Raw genomic sequence first — 20,998 nt, forward strand, 5'->3', positions numbered from 1 at the left:
TGACAATGACAACATAAAAAAATAACACAGAAACAGCAAACATATAAAAAGCAAGGAAATTAAAAAGATAAAAATGGAGAAAAGTGTGGTATAATGATGAAGGCTTGGTTTTAGTCTCTTGGGCATAGAAGCTGGATGACTGATTTTGGGCCACACTCTTTCTCAGCCTTAAGTAAATACAAATACATCTGACTGTCTGTCTGTCTGTGTATCTGTCTGTCTGTCTGTCTGTCTGTCTATCTACCTATCTATCTATCTATCTATCTATCTATCTATCTATCTATCTATCATATCTATCTAATCTATCTATCTATCTATCTATCTATCTATCTATCATCTATCTATCTATCTATCTATCTATCATCTATCTATCTATCTATCTATCTATCTATCTATCTATCTATCTATCTATCTATCTATCTACATATACACACACACATATATATATATATACACACCTATCTCCCTGCACTGGACTAGCATGTTAGATAAATTTTAATGAAGACAGCTTCATCTAGAAGTGGATTGATTTGGACAGATAATACAGTAATAATATATGCATATAAACATACACAAAGATAAATTCCCCTTCAAATTAGCCTCATAGATGCGAGTGTACCCATTATAAATACTGTGCATATTTTTTCTCTCCTAGTCTGGGCAGTTGCCAGGAATCAAAACTGACTTGAAGACATACACATAAAAAAGGGAGAAACTACTTTATCGGGGTATATTTAATACACTACTGTATCAATCCAATAATTACACATTCACCATTAGCTTTCATGTTAACACCATTAGAACAATCATTAAAAAAAAAAAAAAGGCCAGGAAATAATTGAAGAAGAGCGAGTCTGCACTTGCAACAGCATTTGAATCCAAAATATGGATCAAAATCAGATCCATATTTGCTCAGCGGCTACAATGCTGAATAGCAAAATGTTCAAGACTTTTTTTTTTTTTTTCGTTCTTCAAGGATTAGACCTGCAAGTCTGCATGCATTCCAATTCTATCTAAAGCAATTCTTCAAAAAATTGATTGGGGCTTTCATTTGTAAGATATTTACTTCCGTCTCTGAGATCAGGCTGCTCGCTCCTTGATACTTTTTAAGTTACACAAGTAGCCAATTTTCAGTTCATGTCCATGTTTATACATGTTCATGTCCATGTTTATATATGTTTTCTCGTACATGTTTGACAAGGCTATTGCTTAACGCATTGTAAGCCGCCCTGAGTCTCCGGAGAAGGGCGGCATATAAATCAATTTAAAAAAAAAAAACTAAATAAAATAAAATAAAAGCCTTGAAACCTACTCGACATTCCGATTCGTCTATAGGCCAACTATACGTGATATTATTGTTTCATGACCTCTGAAGCTACCTGTTACTCTCTGATTAGCAACCTTCGCAAGCAATTGCATTTTGGGGAGAAGAAGTTAAGCCCAACCCTTTCAACCAAAGTCTTTGCCATGATGACCCGACCGACAGCTCCCTTTTTTTAAGAGCTTCCCCCCGCCTCGCGAAACAGTGTCAGCCAATCACCCTGCGGCCCATGCCTTCTCTGTGGCTTTCTTTTTTTTTTTTCTTTCGGTGACCAATGAGAAAGAAGGGCAGAGTGGAGGCGGGGGAGTTCCTCGGGCCATTTAGGGACCGATGCGGGCCATGCTGGCGCGGGGATTGGTCGGGCTGAGCAGGCAGTGGGCGGGCTAAGAATGGAGGTACAGTAGCTGGGTGCCGGACCAAGCGGTCGGAGGTGGGGGGGTGAACGTGAGCGGTCGGGTGGGAAGAGGTTGACAGCAGCGGCGGCGGCGGCGGCGGCGGCGCCTCGGGCTGGCTGGCCCCAATGGAGCTGGAGAATATCGTGGCCAACACTGTGCTGCTCAAGGCGCGCGAGGGTGAGAACCTGGTCTCGGTTGGGGAAAGGTTTGGGCATGACCGGGAAGGGAACCCCGGGCATTCTCCGGGCTGAACCAGGGCTGGTCCTTTCTGGCCCAGCGTCCCCTTCTCTTGTCTGGGCACCGCGGTCCTTATGCAATGCACGGCCTCTTCGATGCAAGGGGTAGCCGGCGGAGCTGTGCTCTGGCCGGCCGGCTGGCTGGTAGGTAGGTAGGGAAGTGGGCGGAGGACCCGGTGGTCTTCAGAGGCAAGGCGGCTCTGGTGGAAGATCCCGAGGGCCAGCCCGGCCGGCGTGAGTGGTCAGGCGGAGGTGAGGCTGGGCTGGCAAGGCGATGATGCTTGTTTGAAAAAGCATCGGCGTGAAGGAAGTTGTGGCGCGGTGGCCAGAGAGCTCTTGCAACCTCGGCTGCCCTGCTGTCGGAAGGACGAGGCAGCAGAGCTTCTGAGTCACCGACTAGCAGCCAAGAGAGGTGGACGTTTCCTAGGCCTGGCGGAGGAGCTGTCCACGAAGTGGTGAAAACAAGTATAGATACTGTAATTTGAGAAATAGATCAAAGGGGCTGTATTGGTTATGGGGGTGGAACTGTAGTTTGGGGTGAGATACTATGGAGATGCTCTGACTGACTTCTTCTTTTTTAAAACTATGAACTTTTCTGGACTTTAATCTGGACGCGAAGAGGATATCCTCAGAAGTCTTGCATCAACTCAAGAGTGTATTTCCCATGCTTGAGAGGAGCTTAGAAATGCCTCAGTGTACCACCCAATTCTAAGGGAATCCCTACAAGTTTGTTAAACTAGTATGCTTCTGACAGATAAGTTTCATTTTCATATAACTAGCCCAGAATTTAATCATGTTTCGTTGAACAAGCCATAGTAGTCTGACATACTATATTTACCAGATGAAACTTTTAAGGCTTAGTGATATATGTGGATCAGGCCACAACAATTTCTGTGGGTGCCGTTGCAAATCTTATCATTATCCTTTTATAGGTATGATAGAGGTATATGCATATAACATATGTCCTCTGTGAAAGGTTTGATATGACTGTGAGGCTTTGTATGTAAATCTGTATAGATCTATGAGTGTGGATTTACTAAACTGTTTCAGTTCTGCTTATTGTGGGGGAGGGTTTATTGACTTGTGAAATTCTTGGTTCTTCTGATTCAATTCCTATGGTCACAAGTAACACATTGAATGCCAGTTTGAATTCTGAATTTAGCAACAAAGTTCTTATAGCTTGATGGCAAGGGAGAAAATTTTTGGAATTAACTTCTATTAAGGCAATGACTTTGCATTAAAGGCCATGTTGATGTTTCCTTTACAAGTTTATTGCTGGAAAATGTTCTTTTAGCATTCTGCATCTACCCTTAAGCATATTTTCTTAAAGGTGCTTCTGCTTTTATATAGGATTTATATTGTCTTTATATAGGATTATTTTTCCTGTATGTACAATTTGTGGGAAATGGGAATCAGTTACTCAGACTAAGACAGCATACTAATCTTTATTTTATTTAGAAAATGTGCCACATATCATTGGGACTTGCTCTCAGGAAAGTATGGATATCATTGCAACCTAAGCAAGACTCCTCATACTAATTGAAAATTCCAAGTAAGCACATATAGGAAAGTGTCCAAAATGTTTTAATTATTTAAATTTAAAAATTTCATTGAAATACTGCAAACTATTGTGAAATAAAGGGGAACTTCTATGACAAAATCTAGATTTCTTTTAATCAGAACAAGTATTTCCTCATTTGGTAGCTATTTTGATAGATAAGCTGTATAAAAATTAAGATTCTGAAGAAGTCTCTGCTTAGACTTTTAAAAAAATCTTGAAAATAATAATAAAATTTATAGAATTGAATATCCCTATTAATTAAACCACCTGAATCATAGGAAGGGATTGACATATATAATGAACAATTGCTGTTGAAATGCTTTGGGATAGTAAAGAGAAATGTGGAAAGTTAAAATCTGTAGAAAATTGAATTGGGATAAGAAAATGTCTGGGTCAGTGCAAGAATGGCTTTCTTATCAAGGTATTATGTATAGTACATAATTTTAAGTTGATTATAAAGAGGGAATAGTTTGTATTATGTTTGAAATAATAGCTATGGCACTATAAAATGCTTAGGGTTTTTGTTTTTTGTTTTTTAAAGAAGACATCATGCTATTAGGTCTGGAAGATTTTCAGGCAGTAGATTTAGATTACTTCTATATTGTCAGTCATTGTCCAAATACAGCTGGATATAATTTAACCTGTGTCCATTAAAAGTGCAGCAGAAAATGTCTGTGACTGACTAGGCATTTATGTATTTATCAAGACTCAAGACCTTAGTTAAATATGCAGTCTTATAAATATGTGTTTCATAGTAAATCCACTGAATCATACAGTTTGATAAGTGTATGGGGTGCAGTTTTTTTTGTATTTTAAAGTTTCTTCTTTTGTGTAGGAGTGTTGTAACAATGAACCTTCTAAATTTGACAAAGGAAAAGATAGAACATTAGTTCTAATGGGGCAATACGTTTTATAAGACATAGTCTTCTGAAAAAGTATGGATGCATGTGAGGCAACCAGACCCGGCCCCTGCCATGTGCGTCATTTGTATAGTGTACTCTGCCAGGAGTTGTGTCTGAAATCCACAAGCTTGTTTATAAGGAGAGTTATAAAGAGTAATGTAGACACAATAACATTAGGTCTCTATGTACAGATTGTCTCATAGGTACAACCATTTATCTCATTGAAAAATCACCATGCTACAATTCTAGCAGAAATCACTGTATAGGGCACAGAGATCTACTAGTTCCATATGTTTTATGCAGTGCATTGAGATGACTCAAGTAGCTATGTAAATAAGCTTAGAATCCTTAAGATATTTGAGAAACTCCAATTTCAGTCCAATATGAAAACTGGTAGTTTGTAGGAAAAAGCATCCAAAGACCTTGGAGGCCTGTTTTATTTGTTTATTTATTAGATTTATATGCCACACATCTCACTTTGCAAAGCAACTCTTTGTTTTGTTCTGTTCAATCAATACTCAATTAGAATAGAGCTGGAAGAGACTTTGGAGATCTTGTAGTCCAGTCCTCTGCTCAAGCAGGAGACCCTATGCCATTTCAGACAAGTGACTGTCCAGTCTCTTCTTAAAAACCTCCAGTGATGAAGCACCCACAACTTCTGAAGGCAAGTTGTTCCACTGGTTAATTGTCCTCACTGTTGGGAAGTTTCTCCTTAATTCCAGGTTGCTTCTCTCCTTGATTAGTTTCCATCCATTATTTCTTGTCCTGCCCTATCATGTCCCCCCAGTCCTTCTTTTCTCTAGACTAGCCAAACCCAAATCCTGCAATCATTTTTCATATGCTTTTTGTCTGAAGGCCCTTAATCATCTTAGTTGCTCTTCTTTGCGCTTTTTCCAAAGTCTCAACATCTTTTTTGTAATGTGGTGACCAAAACTGGATGCAGTATTCCAGGTGTGGCCTCACTAAGGCTTTATAAAGCGGTACTAATACTTCAGGTGATTTGAATTCTATGCCTCATTTTATACAACCAAGGGTTGTATTAGCTTTATTGGCTGCTGCCACACACTGTTGATTCATGTTTAAGTGATTGTCCACTAGGGCGCCAAGGTCCCTGTCACAGTTACTGTTTTTGAGCCAGGTTTTGCCTAATCTGTACTTGTACCTTTGGTTTTTCCTGACCAGGTGTAAAACCTTGCTTTTCTTCACTTTAAATTTCATTTTGTTGGATAAGGCCCATTGTTCAAGTCTGTTCATTGAGCACAACAAACAGTAGTACTATACTAGTTCAGCTGGCTATAGTTTTTACGTACAGCAAAATAAATACATGTTTGGTTATTATATAAGATCTACATGTAAATTCTTGATTGATTTTTTTCTCTAATTTAAAACATTTTTATTTATTTATTTATTTATTTATTTATTTATTTATTTATTTATTTATTTATTTATTTATTAAATTTCTATACCACCCTTCTCCAAATAGGACTCAGGGCGGTGCACAGCCTAAGTAAAAACAGAGCATACAAAATTTAAAAAACAGTATTAAAATAATTAAATATTTTGGCCGTAAATTAAAACAACCCAATTTAAAATCAATTTAAAATTTAGCTCAAGCCAGCCCAGCTAGTTAAAATAAATAGGTTTTCAGGGCCCGACGAAAAATCCGGAGGTCTGTTATTATACGTAACTCTGGGGGAAGGTTGTTCCAGAGGGTGGGCGCCGTCACAGAGAAGGTTCTCCCCCCGGGGGTCGCCAGCCGACATTGTCTGGCGGACGGCACCCTGAGGAGGCCCACTCTGTGCGAGTGTACTAGCCGGTGGGAGGCTATTGGTGGCAGAAGGCGGTCTCGTAAGTACCCCAGCCCTAAGCCATGGAGCGCTTTAAAGGTGGTCACCAACACCTTGAAGCGCACCCGGAAGACCACCAGGAGCCAGTGCAGCTCGCGCAGGAGAGGTGTCACATGGAGCGCCTCGTCGCCCCCATAATCCCCCGCGCGGCCACGTTCTGGACCAGCTGGAGCCTCTGGGTGCACCCCAGGGGGAGCCCCATGTAGAGAGCGTTGCAGTAGTCCAGGCGGGAAGTGACTAGTGCCTGAGTGACTGTGCATAGAGAGTCCTGATCTAGAAAGGGGCGCAACTGGCGTATCATTTATTTGTGTAGCTGCCCATCTTTCAACCAAGTCCTGGTGGCTCTCAATCAAACTATTTTTTTGTATAGGAAGTCTTTATTAAAAATAACCATCAAGGCTAAACACATTCTCAAATTCTCTTTTGTACAGACATATTTTTAAGAAAACTAACACTTTGTTCTGTAGAGATTAACCTCTTCTTTACCTTTGGTGCTGGATCTGTCTATGAAATTTTCACCCTTTTATGCTAAAGTACCTATAATCTAATGTTCAATATTGGTCAATATTGTAGGTTTTGGATGGCAGCAATTTTGCAACAAGGCTAAGCAACCTCTGAGTGTTGTATTTAATATTTTGATGAAAACAAAAGAATAAGATGGGATAATCATGCAAATAAAAAGGGGTTGGTGTTTTTTTCTTTCCTGGGCTTGGGAGGAAATTAAAGTTTGCCTATTTTTAAAAGTCAAAGAGCACCGTGAGAAAAATTAAATATGGAAAAAAAATCAAACTAATGACAATAGATACAAAAATCAGCCTTAAAATTGACAATGAAGATGTCAAAAGGGTTGGATAGATTCTGCCTTGTGGAATCAACAATCAGCAATAAAGGAACAAACAATCATGAAATATGCTGTGTTCTGTCTATACCCGTGATGGTGAACCTATGGCATGCATGCCAGAGGTGGCATGCAGTGCCCTCTCTTATGGCATGCAAGCCGTCACCCCAGTTCATGTGCGCACGCCTCATGCCGGCCAGCTGGTCTTTGGGTCTCTGCTGCGCATGTGGGGGGAGCATGCGGGGGGCATGCGGGGGGCACACATGCATGCGGGGGATGCATGCACAGGGCCACGCACGCATTGCATTTTGGGGGGTTGGGCACACGCACGCACTTTGGGCACTCAGTCTGGAAAATGTTAGCCATCACTGGTCTATACTTACAGAGCAAGCTATGGTGTTCCCTATGGCACTCTACGGAAGCAAAAGTTGGACTTTGAAGAAGCAGGATAGGTAGAGTATTGACACCCTTGTACTTTGTTGTTGGAGAAGGCTCCTAAGAATATTAAAGACAGTCAAGAAAATAAAGATTGGCTCATTGAACAAATCAACCTGGAATTTGCACTCGAGGTACAAATAGCCAAGCTCAAATAATCTTATACTTTATGTAAAGACCTAGCTCGCTGAAGAACACTGTAATAGTGGGAAAGATGGAAGGAAAGAGAAGTAGAGGACAGCCAGCAGTGAGGTGGTTGGACTCAATTACAGAGTGCAGCATCGGAAGAAAGACTGGACTAGGGACAGATTATTAAGGAGAAAATGTGTGTGGTCACTTAAGAGTTGACAATAAATCAAAGGTACATAATCAAGCCTATTATAGAGCTTACAGTAATATGTTTCCTGCTTCAAAATGGCAGATAATTACACTAGCAGCCATATCAGTGAAGACTCTGGGAGGTAGGGGGAAAAATTAAAATTCCCAACCTTGAGATGCAACAATATTAAGATGGAACTGAGGCAATGGCGTTCCAAACCGTGTAAGATAAGTGATCTTCAATATAGCACTAGTAAATCCTATAGATGTAAACCAACATTATATGATGGAATGTAGTGTAGATCCCCAGGAGGGAGGGAGGGAAGCATTGCAGAGGAGTAAGAGGCAACTCAGCCCAGATAGCATATGTGAGAGAAAAAGGGTGAAGACAGCCTTTCTCTAATAGTTAACAGAGAATATTGTAGATATAGCTACTAGAGTGCTCAGTCTGGCAAGATTTTGTCTATCGGTTTCAAACAATAAAGAATTTGGCTTGGGAGAGTTATCATGTCATACTTGGTTTTTGGCCTGATACAATCATGTATCTATAAACGTGCAAGGAATCACAATTTGAAGGAGACTTTATGATATCTAAACATTCTACATTTTTTCATATATAAATATATATTCAGCAATACGTATACACTCTGATTTTACAACATTCTCCTCCTGCTCATCAAAGAAAACAACATTAATTTTGTACATTGTTATGATATGCCTCTCTTTGGCTCTCTTCTCATAAATTCCCTCTAGACTTCAAAATAACTTACAAAAACTAAGCTGCTTTTATTCAGCTGTGCCTCTTTGCAGTTATGTACATAGTGAATCCCATTTGCAGAACAAATGTTTTCTAAAGAGAATTGGTAAGGATTTTACTAGGGGAGAAATTGGAGGACCTTTTCCCCTTTTTGAGCAATTCTGCCATGGTAGATGACTGTTCTACAGAGATAAGATGAATAGAATGGCTGAGCTGCTGTCTTCTTTTTTCTTTGCAATGGATTTCTCCTTTGGAAGGAAAAAATAATGATCGGTGCTGGGCTTCGGTAAATGATCGCACTGGGAGCCTTGCATTGGTAAAACCTTTACAACACAGACCTTTATAAGGAATATTTACTTCTGGTGCTAGTTAGCGTCTCCCTTCATGGAGCTGCAGTTGAGAATATTGTACAGCTGGCTGCCCATTGCCTTGATTCACTTCCTTCCTAGATTTGTATAGTCAATCATATGGTACAATTGTTTTGTGCCATTTTAAGCAATGTCTGTTCTCTAATAAGAAAGAAAAGGGTTTGCTTCACATCAGTCTTTTGTATTCTTCTGTCCCTTTCCTGCTCTCTGTATTCCATGGTTAAGTTTCCAGGAAAGGTAAAGATGCCCTCAAGCTCAAATCATGGTGATTTAATTCATACATTTTTCTTAGCAGTGTTCAAGAAGTTATTTGTTATTGTTCCAGGATCTCTTTTTGACTTCCTAATCTAGCCAAGACTCTTAGAATTTGAAGGTAGTCCCCCATTTAAGCAATAACCAGGGTCAACCAAGTTCAATTCCTGAGATCAGCCACAGCAGTAAAATGAGTCTCAGAACCACGATGTGTTAATTCTAAATATCATCTCTAATGTCAACACTTAGGCTTCTCTTTTCAATATAATAATGTGATCTGTACTGTAACTTCTTTCAAACATGGAGCTTTATTTTCTAGAAATGTTGCTCATCTTCCATTCAATCAATTTCAGTTGATTACATAAGGGATGGACTGAATGCTGGTGGTACAAAGAACTGGTTTTTCTTTATAAGCTGCAGAAATAGTAAACACACAGTTTCTTCAGTTAACGAGATAGTTTCTAACTTCTGTGCAGCTGAGCTGACGGTTGTGTTTCTCTACTCTATAGATGCATTTAAATTGTCTTGTAAAAGAGTTTCACCGGAAATCTGGCCAACCTGTTTCAGTTTAACCATACTGGTTCATTACTAAAGGTTTAGGCTGACAGATATTTCTTAAGAGTAAACTTCCCTTTTGCTTCCTTCTTAGAAGTATAAGCATTGCAAGAGAAATTAATATTAGACTTAAATCCTGATTTATATTCTGATTACTGTGTTTCCCCGAAAATAAGACCCTGTCTTATATTTTTTGAACACTGAAATAAGCGCTTGTCCTTATTTTTGGGGATGTCTTATTATTTTGGGGCGCGTGGAGCAAGACGGGGCTCCTCTTGCCTGATTTCCAGCTCTGTCTCCCTCACCCTAACCAGAGGAAATGGTGGGGACAGGCTGCGCATGCAGTTAAATATTTTTGGGGAGGGCTTATTTTTGTGGGAAGGCTTATTTTCAGGGGAGGGCTTATTTTCGGGGAAACATGGTAGATGGTCTTGCACATCAGTATTTCTCAGCTTCTGATTCCTTTGCTGTAAGAATATTAGGGCTATAACAACCTGTATAGTTTATACCAGGAGTGTCAAACTCAAGGCCCACGGGCCGGATTTGGCCCACAGGGTGGTAAGATCTGGCCCCCAGGGCCACCCTGGAAACAGCAAAGGACTGGCCCACGGTGCCGCTGCCAATGAAAATGGAGCTCATAAGGGCCACCTGCGGCCCTCCCGAGCTCCGTTTTCACTGAGCAGAGGGTTGCAGGAGGCCATCACAGCTGAAAACAGAGCTTGGGAGCCCGTTTTCGCTGGCAGAGCGCTCGGGCCGCCACAGGCGCCTCTGACACGAGCTATGTCGAGCTGGCTATATCCACCCCAGCCATGTCCCCCCTGTCCTCCCAAGGTCAAACACAACCCTGATGCAGCCCTCAATGAAATTGAGTTTGACCTCCCTGTTTTATACTGTTATGGAGGTGTTGGGGGGGAATAGGGGGGAGGAATCTGTTTTTCTGCAAAGCATCTGTATGGGTCAATGCTGTCTAGGTACTCAAGGCAATAAAAAGGCCTAAGTGGGGAAAAAGTGGTTGCTGGATACCTTATGACAAATTGCTGGTACATATAGAAACTTAAGTAGTTTTAAATTCCTATAATCCATCATAGCACCCAAGAGTATTTTAGAGGAATTCAGCAATTTAATTTCTTTTTATTAGCATTGTAAATTATATAATGCTACTTTGGTTTAGGCTTAGGCCATATTCTTATTTAATGTTCAGACTCAAGTGATCAATATATTGGTAACCAGTGGTGGGATTCAAGTAATTTAACAACCGGTTCTCTGCCCTAATGATTTCTTCCAACAACCAGTTTGCCAAACTGCTCAGAAAGTTAACAACCGGTTCTCCCAAAGTGGTGCAAACTGGCTGAATCCCACCGCTGTTGGTAACCCATAAATTGACTTCACAGGCTGTGCAAAACACTTTGGATTAGGTACCCTGAAGTATGTGACTATAGCATCAATCTGTAATTCTTTTAAGAAGTGGCATCTTTTCCCAGAATCATACGGCTTCCATCTGTGACTGTGCTACTCAGTCCTAGAGACGTGATTTATTCAAAGAATTTCAGATAGGTGCTATATTTATGCTCCTGTGCAGTCCACATGTGACCTGAATCTCTGCACAGCCCTATGAGGTAAAATCTTACAGGTTCCTGTCCTTTGGCACTTGTTCTTTTGTAAAGCAACGTCATTCGCGTATTCAGGACTTGGCGCTGAGTAGAGTATATTGTTTACCTCCAATTGTGATATGGAAGAAAATCCTGGAGATCATATTTCAATGCATTGTGTCACTGAAGGTTATTTACAGGGAGATGATCCATGATCTTAATGAAGCTCTTCACAGTTGCACTTTCACCATTCACATCTACAGAGAGTTCTTTGGAAATGTTTTAGATAATATATTGCTCAGAAAAAATGTTGGGGTAGATTTCACCACTGATTGAGTTCTGATGGTGAGCAACAGTTCGTAACAACAGGATATGTATAAATAGTGCGTTCTGGTTTTCTCACTATTTTATTAGTGTTTTCTTTCTTATTTGTCTCACGTAGGTGGAGGTGGGAATCGGAAGGGCAAGAGTAAGAAATGGCGTCAAATGCTGCAGTTCCCACATATCAGCCAGTGTGAAGATCTTCGGCATACATTGGGTGAGGAGTAAGATTTTGCGTGTTACTTTCTTGAGCCTACTTTACTAGTACAAGGATTGCTTGGTTGTAAGTGAAAAGACTTCAAATGCTTGGAACCAGTGGTGGGTTCCTCCCGGTTCGGCCTGGTTCTCCTGAGCCGGTAGCGGTAACGATATGATGTCACCGAACCTGTTCTGTCCCCCCCGCCCCCCCACCCCTCGCATTATTCTTACCTTTTATTTGGCCCCACCCCCAATCTATTGCTGCCTCCTGAGTCCCAGCTGATGGCTAGAGGGAAAAAAACTATTTAAACTCTTGCTGCGGGGCTTCAAAGGGCTGCCCTACAGCTGATCAGTGTTAAAAGAAAACAAATGAGTAGACCAGTGCCTGCAAAAATACATGACTAGATCAGTGCCTGCAAAAAATAAATGGGTAGATCGATACAGCTCTGCAAGCAGTTAAAAGCCTGGTAGATCAGTACCTCTGCTAAATCCTAAATAATTGTCACATGACCAAGCCACGCCCACAAAATAAGCCACACCTGCAGAACCGGTAGTAAAAAATTTTAGAACCCATCTCATGCTCATTCATCCTCGGTGAACTGTGTTTGTTCATGTATTATTTGCATGACTGTGTTGGATTTTATAATGGTGCCACTGTAATGAAAAACATTTCTGACATGGAATTATGACCTAACTTGCCTTGTACAGGTAGTCCTCAACTTGTGACAGTTCATTTAGTGACCGTTTGAAGTTACAACATCACTGAAAAAACTGACCTATGACTGTTTTTCCACACTTACAACCATTGCAGCGTCCCCATGGTCACATGATTTGCATTCGGATGCTTGACAACTGACTGACGCTGCAATGTCCTGGAGACATGTGACCTTCTGACAAGCAAGGTCTTTTGTGACCTTCTGACAAGCAGAGTCAATGAGGAAACCAGATTCACTTAACAACCTTGTTACTAAATTAACAGCTGCAGTGATTCACTTAACAAATGTGGCAAGAAAAGTCGTAAAATGGGGCAAAACTCACTTAACAAATTTCTCACTTAACAACATAAATTTTGGTGCTCAATTTTGTATACAAAATAGCAGAATACAGGTAGTCCTCAACTTACAACAGTTCATTTTGGTGACTGTTCAAAGCTACAACAGCACTGAAAAAAGTGATGTATATCCGTTTTTCACACTTAATGACCATTACGGTATCCCCATGATCCTGTGATCAAAATTCAGCGCTTGGCAACTGACTCATATTTATGATGGTCACAGCAGCCCACGGTTGTAATCACTTTTTGTGAACCTCTGACAAACAAAGTCGATGGGGAAGACAGATTCAGTTAACAATCCTTTACTAACTTAACAACTGCAGTGATTCACTTAAGAACTGTCGTAAAATGGGGCTAAACTCACTTAACAAATATCTTAGCAACAAGTTTTGAGCTCAATTCTGGCTGTAAGTCGAGGACTACTTCTATAGGAGGGAATTGCAAAAGCAAAATTTGTCTTTCGAGGAAGAAAAAGGGCCTGGTGGCTCAGCAGACTGATAGCATTGTGATTAACACCAGCTGTCTGCAATTACTGTAAGTTCGAATCTCCCCAGGCTCAAGATTGACTCAGCCTTCCATCCTTTCTAAGGTAGGTTAATTGAGGACCCAGTTTGTGGGGGCAATAAGCTGACTTTGTATAAATATACAAAAGTATGAAGGCTATTGCTTAACGCATTGTAAGCCGCCCTGAGTCTCCGGAGAAGGGCGGCATATAAATCAAATTTAAATATATATATATGGCGTTTCTCTTGTTTTGTCCAGAATACTAAGCCTAGAAAACCATAAACTGCTTTCGGAAAATCTCCAGACTATCCCTAGTGTGGCTCAGTTAGCATGGTCCAAAAAGGAAATGGACCATTCCAGAGTTCTGCTTAATATTCTATTCCTGAAATGGTAAATTTCGCACATCTGTACTTTACGGTCCGCTAGATTCAGAGACAATCTCAAGTACGAAGGCTAGCAGGGGGAAAACAACCTTCTGCTTGAATTGTTTATGAACAACTGCCATTCAGAGTAGGCTCAAGCATGTAGGTTCATAAGTTAACTAAAAGGGTCACTGATCAAAGTGTCACAGTCACACACCGCCATCTTCAAAAGTTCCAAACACAGCTGTAACACATTAAATGTGCATAATACTTTTAAGTTTTTACAGCAAACTCAAATAAAGACCATATGAGAATCAATGCTGGTAGAAAGTTTTGAACTTTTTGATAAATCTGGAGGCTGTGGATCATCTTTTCAGATGTGTTCAGGCTTGGATGCAGCACTGGAAAACAGCATTGCTTCTGCTTGTTGAACACGTCTACTGGGACTAAAATGAGGGCAGTACAGTTCTCCTGGATTTATCTCTCATCAGCTTTCAGTGCAAATGCTATCCATCATGGTAACCTTTAGGATTGGCCTCAGGGATCAGGAGGAGAATTTATATTGCAGTGGTTCTCCTTCCTCTGTGGTCAGTTCCAGTCAACATTGGTGGGAGGGAGGGAGCGATTGAATCAATGTCCTTTGCTTTCTGGTGTTCCTTAGGGTGCAGCACTTACTTCTTGCCTATTTAACATTTACATGAGGCTGTCAGTCAAGGTGATCTGACAGCACAGTCACAATATGCTGAAGATGCCCAGTTATGTCTCTTGGCCTGTAACCAACCAAGGTCAGTCTCAGTCAGGGGTGGGCTGCTGGAGGTTCGCAAGGGTTCGGGAGAACCTCTAGCTAAAATTCTGTGCAGTTCGGAGAACCCCTAAATCCCACTCCTGGCTGGCCCCGCCCACCCCACCCCTCCCAGGAGTCCCCACATGGCCTATTTTGGATGCAGGTAAGTGCAGGGCGCACACGGAGGCTCGGGGAGGGTGAAAAACGGGCTTACTGGAAGTTCGGGGAGGCCCTTTTCTGGTCTCCAGAGGGCCTCTGGAGCCTCGGGAGGCTGTTTTTGCCCTTCCGGAGGCTCGAGGAAAGCCTCCGGAGCCTAGGGAGGGCAAAAATGCCCCCTCCCCATCATGGTGCAGGAGCCCACCATGGCCACGCCCACCCAGCAACCGGGCAGAGAACCCCTTGCTAAAAAATTTTAAGCCCACCCTTGGTCTCACTGTTGGAGAAGCTCTTAGGGTCTGCATGTTAAGAAACAGGCTTTAAGCTTAAGTCTGTACAGTTCCTTAAGGCAGCTTTAAAAATCTAGTAACCATTTCCCACTTCAATAGGACATGAGGTGGGCATTTGTGAGATGGGCAGTTATATAAATTTGTTAAACAAATATTTTTGATTTAAAAATTACTACTATTTTTTGTTTGAAGAAATCTATTACATGAGACTTGACTTTTTGTCCCATGTTTTATGGAGAGTTGACTGCTTACAGTGTGTGCACCATACTATTTTGATACTTTTTTCTCTAAAAAAAATTAATAACTTTGTAGTACTATAATTGCATTAAGGAAAATCAAAGGCACTGGTAGTTTGGGTGAATGCTGATCCTTAATTGTTGAATTCAATTTTTCCCCTCTGGCATACATAGAGTGTTAATGGAAGGAGGTTGGGCAGAAATGTCTTTGCACAGAGTAACAAAAAGAGAAAAAAATAATGTGAGCTCCTATCACTGCTCAAAAAGGAATTTTATTACTTGTTTGAAAACCGCAATCTGGTTAGTTTTGGGGGTTCTGCTTGCCTAAAATCTGAAAACATTCTTCCTGAAAAATGGATTCATGGATACCTGTACGTGAGGCTTTTTGAACCTCAAATAAGGAATCTGAAAGAAGTGGCACCAGTTGATAAATTTACACTGACATAATTAGGCTTTGGTGTAAACTTAGCTGAAAAGAAGAAGCTCATCCCCAAACTTGGTTTTTTAACACAGAGAATAATGGCGAGTCTGTTCTTATTTGGAAGACTGATGTTCTGAATGATTCTAAATGATGTAGGCTATAGATTGAGTTGGATTGTTGTCCATCAAACTTTGCAGTGATTCTTTGGAGCTCAAATCGAAAAATTGAATATGGAACCTCCTGAATACAGATCATATTATTATACCACTGACTCATTAAGTCCAGTTTCTCTTTTGTTCCTGTTTAACCATTTTTCTTGTTGGTGTATTGAATTAGGGCTTCCGTGAGCTGTCCACAGTAATGTTTGAGCTTTTTCCTTGAGTGGTTTTACTTAATTATTCCTTCTGATGCATTATCTCATATTTGATGGAAGAGGAAAATTCAGTTTTGGATCTTGGCCAGAATTTCAATGTTAACCCTAAAAACCTGAATGTTTTCTGCATAGCTTAGCTATTTGTTCTCTTAGGAATTGTAATATTGACCTGAGTTAATTTGAAAAGTACACTTTTCTCTTCCCCATCTTGAAATTGGAATAATATCTAGCTGACTTATAAAAGGCTTGTTTTCTTTCCAATTCTTTATAGCAATAGCAATAGCACTTCGACTTATATACTGCTTTACAGTGCTTTACAGCCCACTCTAAGTGGTTTTACAGAGTCAGCATATTTCCCCCAACAATTTGGGTCCTCATTTTACCCACTTTGGAAGGATGGAAAGTTGAGTCAACCTTGAGCCTGGTGGGATTTGAACTGCCAATTGCAGGCAGCCAGCAGGCAGCAGAAGTAGCCTGCAGTACGGCACTCTAACCACTGTTCCACTGAGGTTCTTTTAATGCCCAATTTGCAGTTTACCAAAAATATTGATGACACAATGAATGCTTCTGTATATGTAGAGATGGTACACATTAAAACCTTGATGTCCACCTAGACCAGGGGTGTCAAACTCAAGGCCCGGGGGCCGGATCTGGCCCATGGGGCCGCCCTGGAAACAGCGAAGGAGGCCCTCCTGAGCTCCGTTTTCGCTGGCAGAGGGTTGCAGGAGGCTGTCGCAGCCGAAAACGGAGCTCAGGAGCTCATCTTCTCTGGCAGAGCACTCAGGCCACCAGAGGCGCCCCCGACCTGAGTGACGTCAAGCTGGCCATGCCCACCCTGGCCACACCCACCCCAGCCCCCTGAGGTCAAACACAACCCTGATGCGGCCCTCAATGAAATCGAGTTTGACACCCCTTGCCTAGACAGATGTCTTAAAGATTGTGAGTTGGGCACAGAATACAATGTAGGTTTTCAAATCTCTGCAGATGTATTAACTAATGAGCAAAACTGTTTGAAATTGGCAACCTGTGGTTGAAAGATTAGAGAAAAGCATGAAATTTCCCATCTCACAGGAAATCTATTTTTCAGCTATAATGTGTTAATTTCCCTCAATTCCACTATGGAGCCCTGGGGCCAAATCAACCTATAATATGAAGCTTCTGTCTAGCACGTAACTCTTGCCTATATTTGGCTTGACCATGTTCTTGAGTACTGAAGAATAATCTTGCCAGGCTCTGAACCCCTCACCTTCCCTTATTCAATGCACTCATTTCCTATCAGAGGAAGAAATGGTTCGTTGGCATGCGGCCCCTCCCCCTCATGTTTCTGGAGTTGGTGTTGTTTTTCTTCACAGATCAGGAAACCACAGCTTCCTTAGAGAAACTGCTGCACAGAGAAGGAGAGTCTTACAACATGTGCCATGACAGGGTTGGGGCAGGCTGATTTATGGGCAAGAGGCTTCCTGGGAAATTATGATTAGTCCTGATTCCAACAATGCAGCAAGATAATAAAACAACACCACGAATTTGGAGGCTATCTGGAAAACAAACCAGGCCACTATGATTATTATTATTATATTTTTGCTCAATACCGACTTGAAAAATCTTTAAACATTGTTTTACTGGGCACAAAACTATTGATCTGCCTTTACTGGTTTTTAACAAATTGCAATGGCTCTTTCTTTCCCAAAATCCCAGCTTGGAAGTGTATACAGAAATGAGGTCCATTGCATAACTGAGTTAACATGTTTCTGAAAACCAATGTCCTCAGATAATGCTTCAAGCATAATTTGAAGCCGTTTGTTTGTTTATTAAATGTATTTGCCACCCAACTCATTCCAAAGCAACTCTAGGGCCTTATAACATAAATAACCATTGTAGTCCATTTGCTCTTGATAATACAGTTATGCAGTGATCCTCATTTATGGACTTCAATATAAAGTCTAATTACTAATGAAATGGAGGTACGTAATACTGGAGGAAAATCTCTTCAGATAGGATGCTGTACTGACCTTTGTGGAGAGAAAAAAAGTGGCAGAAAAGTACAGAGTTACTGATAATGATAGAAATGATGTGAAGGATTACTAATCACTTAAAAGAGGAATCTACTGCTATAAAGTACATATGAAATGTTTGATATATTCAAACTCGACTCTGTAATTGTTTGAATTTGTGGGATATCTGTAGAGTAGCTACTGTGTAATAATAATTAAGGTGTTAAGGTAGGACCAGGGAGATCTCAGTTCAAATCTACATTCAAAGATGTGCTACATGAGATCCCAAAGGATAGAGGATATAATTCCAACATATAAATTGATAAAAGTTGGAATTTCTCAAGATTATAAGTGTATTGGAACAATATTCTCATTGTCTATATATTTCAGTTCAGTTCAGCTAATTAGCAGGCATTCCGACTGGGAAAAAGTCTATATATCTTCACAAGGATTATTAAATAATGTATCAGTCCCTGGATTATATAAAATCTGTTTCTCAACCTCATTAAGTTTTGTGTATCAGCAGTGAATTATCAAGCTAGATGGTGGGCTAGACACCTGTGAGGCTGAAGTATACACCTTCAGATAAAACTGTTTATTGCTCTCTGCTCAGTTTCATAGTAATAATCTTCTTTTTCTCACTTGATATGGGCAAATCATCATGTCATCGCCTAGTTAAACCTGATGCAACAGAATCTTCATTGAAAAGCTATCTTGTTGCCTTTTGATAGAAGTCACTCCTAAATATTTGCCTCCTTCCAGTTGTATTGACATGCCCAAAGCAGGAACAAAGACCTTGAGAGAACAATTCAACAAATGAACTGAATATTTATTTTTCTCTCCCTCTATGCTTTCTTGGATGATGGCAAAGATTGGAATGAGGTTTATCTTTGGAATTAACAGAGAGGAAGAGAGAGAGAGAGAGAGAGAGAGAGAGAGAGAGAGAGAGAGAGAGAGAGAGAGAGAGAGAGAGAGAGATTGAGATTCAATGTCTTGGGTGTAAAAATGAACTAAAGGGCAGAAAAATAATCAATGAAAATATGGTGGTTTAATTTTGGCAAGCAATTGAGGGAGGTAGACCTCTTTTCTATGGGTCTGCAATAAAGAAACAAAAGGAGAACTGCAAAAGTCATGAATAGAAATGAGGTTAGGGTCTGAGAAAGATCCTTTCCTCTCTAGCTGAGAATAGTCACCAGGAGGTTAAAACAAAATACCAAATCTTCTCTGGGACCAATTAGTTGAACTGATTTTCTCTCAAGGAAAGCCTGCTTGGAATCTTGTTAGACAAAGAATTATTTGACATGAAATGCAAGATTTCTTTCTTGGAAACTCTTCAGTGTGAAAAGAAAGCTTTTCCAGGACAATTGTGGATTTGGTTTTATTCTTGAAATTTAGAGGTAATAAACGATGCCGCACAGCCTCCTCAAAGTGGCACATCTCGCCAAGATGTATTCAGACAGCAACTTTCAAAATTCTCAGCCAGCAGGTCAATGTGTTGGAAAGTGTTTTAAGTGTTGTCTCATTATGAAAATACTGAAAGCCATATCACAATGAAGGAGGGTTCGAGTATTTTCATAATGAGACCATGTTTATTTTGCTTTCAGAGCAGGACTACCGCAGTTTGTGTGATAAACAGCCAATTGGACGTCTGCTGTTCCGACAGTTTTGTGACACGCGACTAGAACTCATGCGCTGTGTCAAGTTCCTGGATGCTGTGGTAAGCACAATTCATTAGGAGTACCTGATGGGGATGGGGGCACTAATTGCACATTTTTGCATCTGGGGATCCTACAGTGCATCCATTTCAAATTGTGTGCATAGCCCTGTTGCTACTTCCTTGTTGTGCTCTCTTCAGAGCAGAGTCTAGTATTATCCCTGAAATGTACTACAATTTCTCCTCAAGAGATACTGGAACACATACAGAATATTCTCCCAAACCTGTCTCTTTGTACATAGAATGGCCGTTTTGAATCTTTTAAGCTGTGCTTTTATTTCTAAGCAGGGATCTGTAATAATGGTGCTGCTTGCTCTCATTTCAGGCCGAATATGAAGTGACCCCGGATGAGAAACGGAAAGAATGTGGGAAGCACCTGATTGAAGCATATTTGAATCCTAAGGTGAGCAGCTTCTCAGGTTGTAGCAGCCAAGCAAAGGAGCCAAGGGCCCATTGTGAATTACTTTAATAATAAGCTGAGCTTTGGGAAGAACAATTGCCTTAGTGAGAAGTCTATTTGTCTTTTTTCAGGGTTTTGTGGTGCGTGTGTGTGTGTGTGTGTGTGCAGATTGTCAGGATGGTCACAACTTGGCAATCTTGAGATGATTGTGATCATGATGCAAGTAACTATTTCAGCCCTTCCTTATTCAGTGCCTGGTCCTTGTAAAAAAGCAATCAAGACTACTAATTGTCAATATCATTCATTGCCAAAGTTCCTATCCTACAACAAACTCTAGCAATGCAAGGAGAAACACCAAGAGGCTACAGTAATTTCTTCTATTTATTCCTGCTGCTGCCCGATTCCATTCCCTCCAGCCCCACGATAATTCTGCCAGGGACTAGTGCTTCGGGAGGGTATTTATTGCTTTTTGCAGAACTGTGAATCCTTATTTGACACTGATGCTTTGCCCTCAGAGTGTGGACCATGTCCCTGAAGTGCCCTTGGAGCTAGTGAATCTGTGTTCTGAGCAACTGGAACAGGAACCAAGTGAAGAACTCTTTAAGGAATCTACCAAGTGAGTGGAGAGAATAGGTGGAATTTGATTAATGCTCTGTATATTTTTCTGGACAATAATTGGTCACCCAACAAGATCTAAGCTTGCTCTTCACCAAAAGCATGAAGAACTTGTTCTATAGCAATGGTGGAATTCAATTTTTTTTACTACTGGTTCTGTGGGCGTGGCTTGGTGGGTGTGGCAGGGAAAGAATACTGCAAAATC

The 20,998-nt window shown here is 40.8% G+C and overlaps 1 protein-coding gene across 4 annotated transcripts in view; it reads left to right on the top strand.

Annotated features, from left to right (window-relative positions):
* Nucleotides 1–1,823: 1,823 nt before the first annotated feature.
* The window catches only part of GRK6 (G protein-coupled receptor kinase 6), a 36,726-nt gene continuing 17,551 nt past the window's right edge, over nt 1,824–20,998 (top strand). For 3 of the 4 annotated variants that reach the window (XM_070937140.1, XM_070937143.1, XM_070937141.1), the window contains exons 1-5: nt 1,824–1,893; nt 11,817–11,912; nt 19,669–19,781; nt 20,104–20,181; nt 20,694–20,794. In XM_070937140.1, the coding sequence (XP_070793241.1) occupies nt 1,842–1,893; nt 11,817–11,912; nt 19,669–19,781; nt 20,104–20,181; nt 20,694–20,794 (440 nt within the window). In that variant the 5' untranslated portion in view covers nt 1,824–1,841. Of the gene's footprint in view, nt 1,894–11,816; nt 11,913–19,668; nt 19,782–20,103; nt 20,182–20,693; nt 20,795–20,998 lie in introns of those variants that run through there. The other variant, XM_070937142.1, reaches the window with a different exon arrangement.

The sequence above is a fragment of the Pituophis catenifer genome, unplaced genomic scaffold (assembly GCF_029215685.1).
Source record: "Pituophis catenifer annectens isolate HBS135680 unplaced genomic scaffold, rPitCat1.0.hap2 SCAF_2, whole genome shotgun sequence".
In the NCBI taxonomy this organism is placed as follows: Eukaryota; Metazoa; Chordata; class Lepidosauria; order Squamata; family Colubridae; genus Pituophis; species Pituophis catenifer.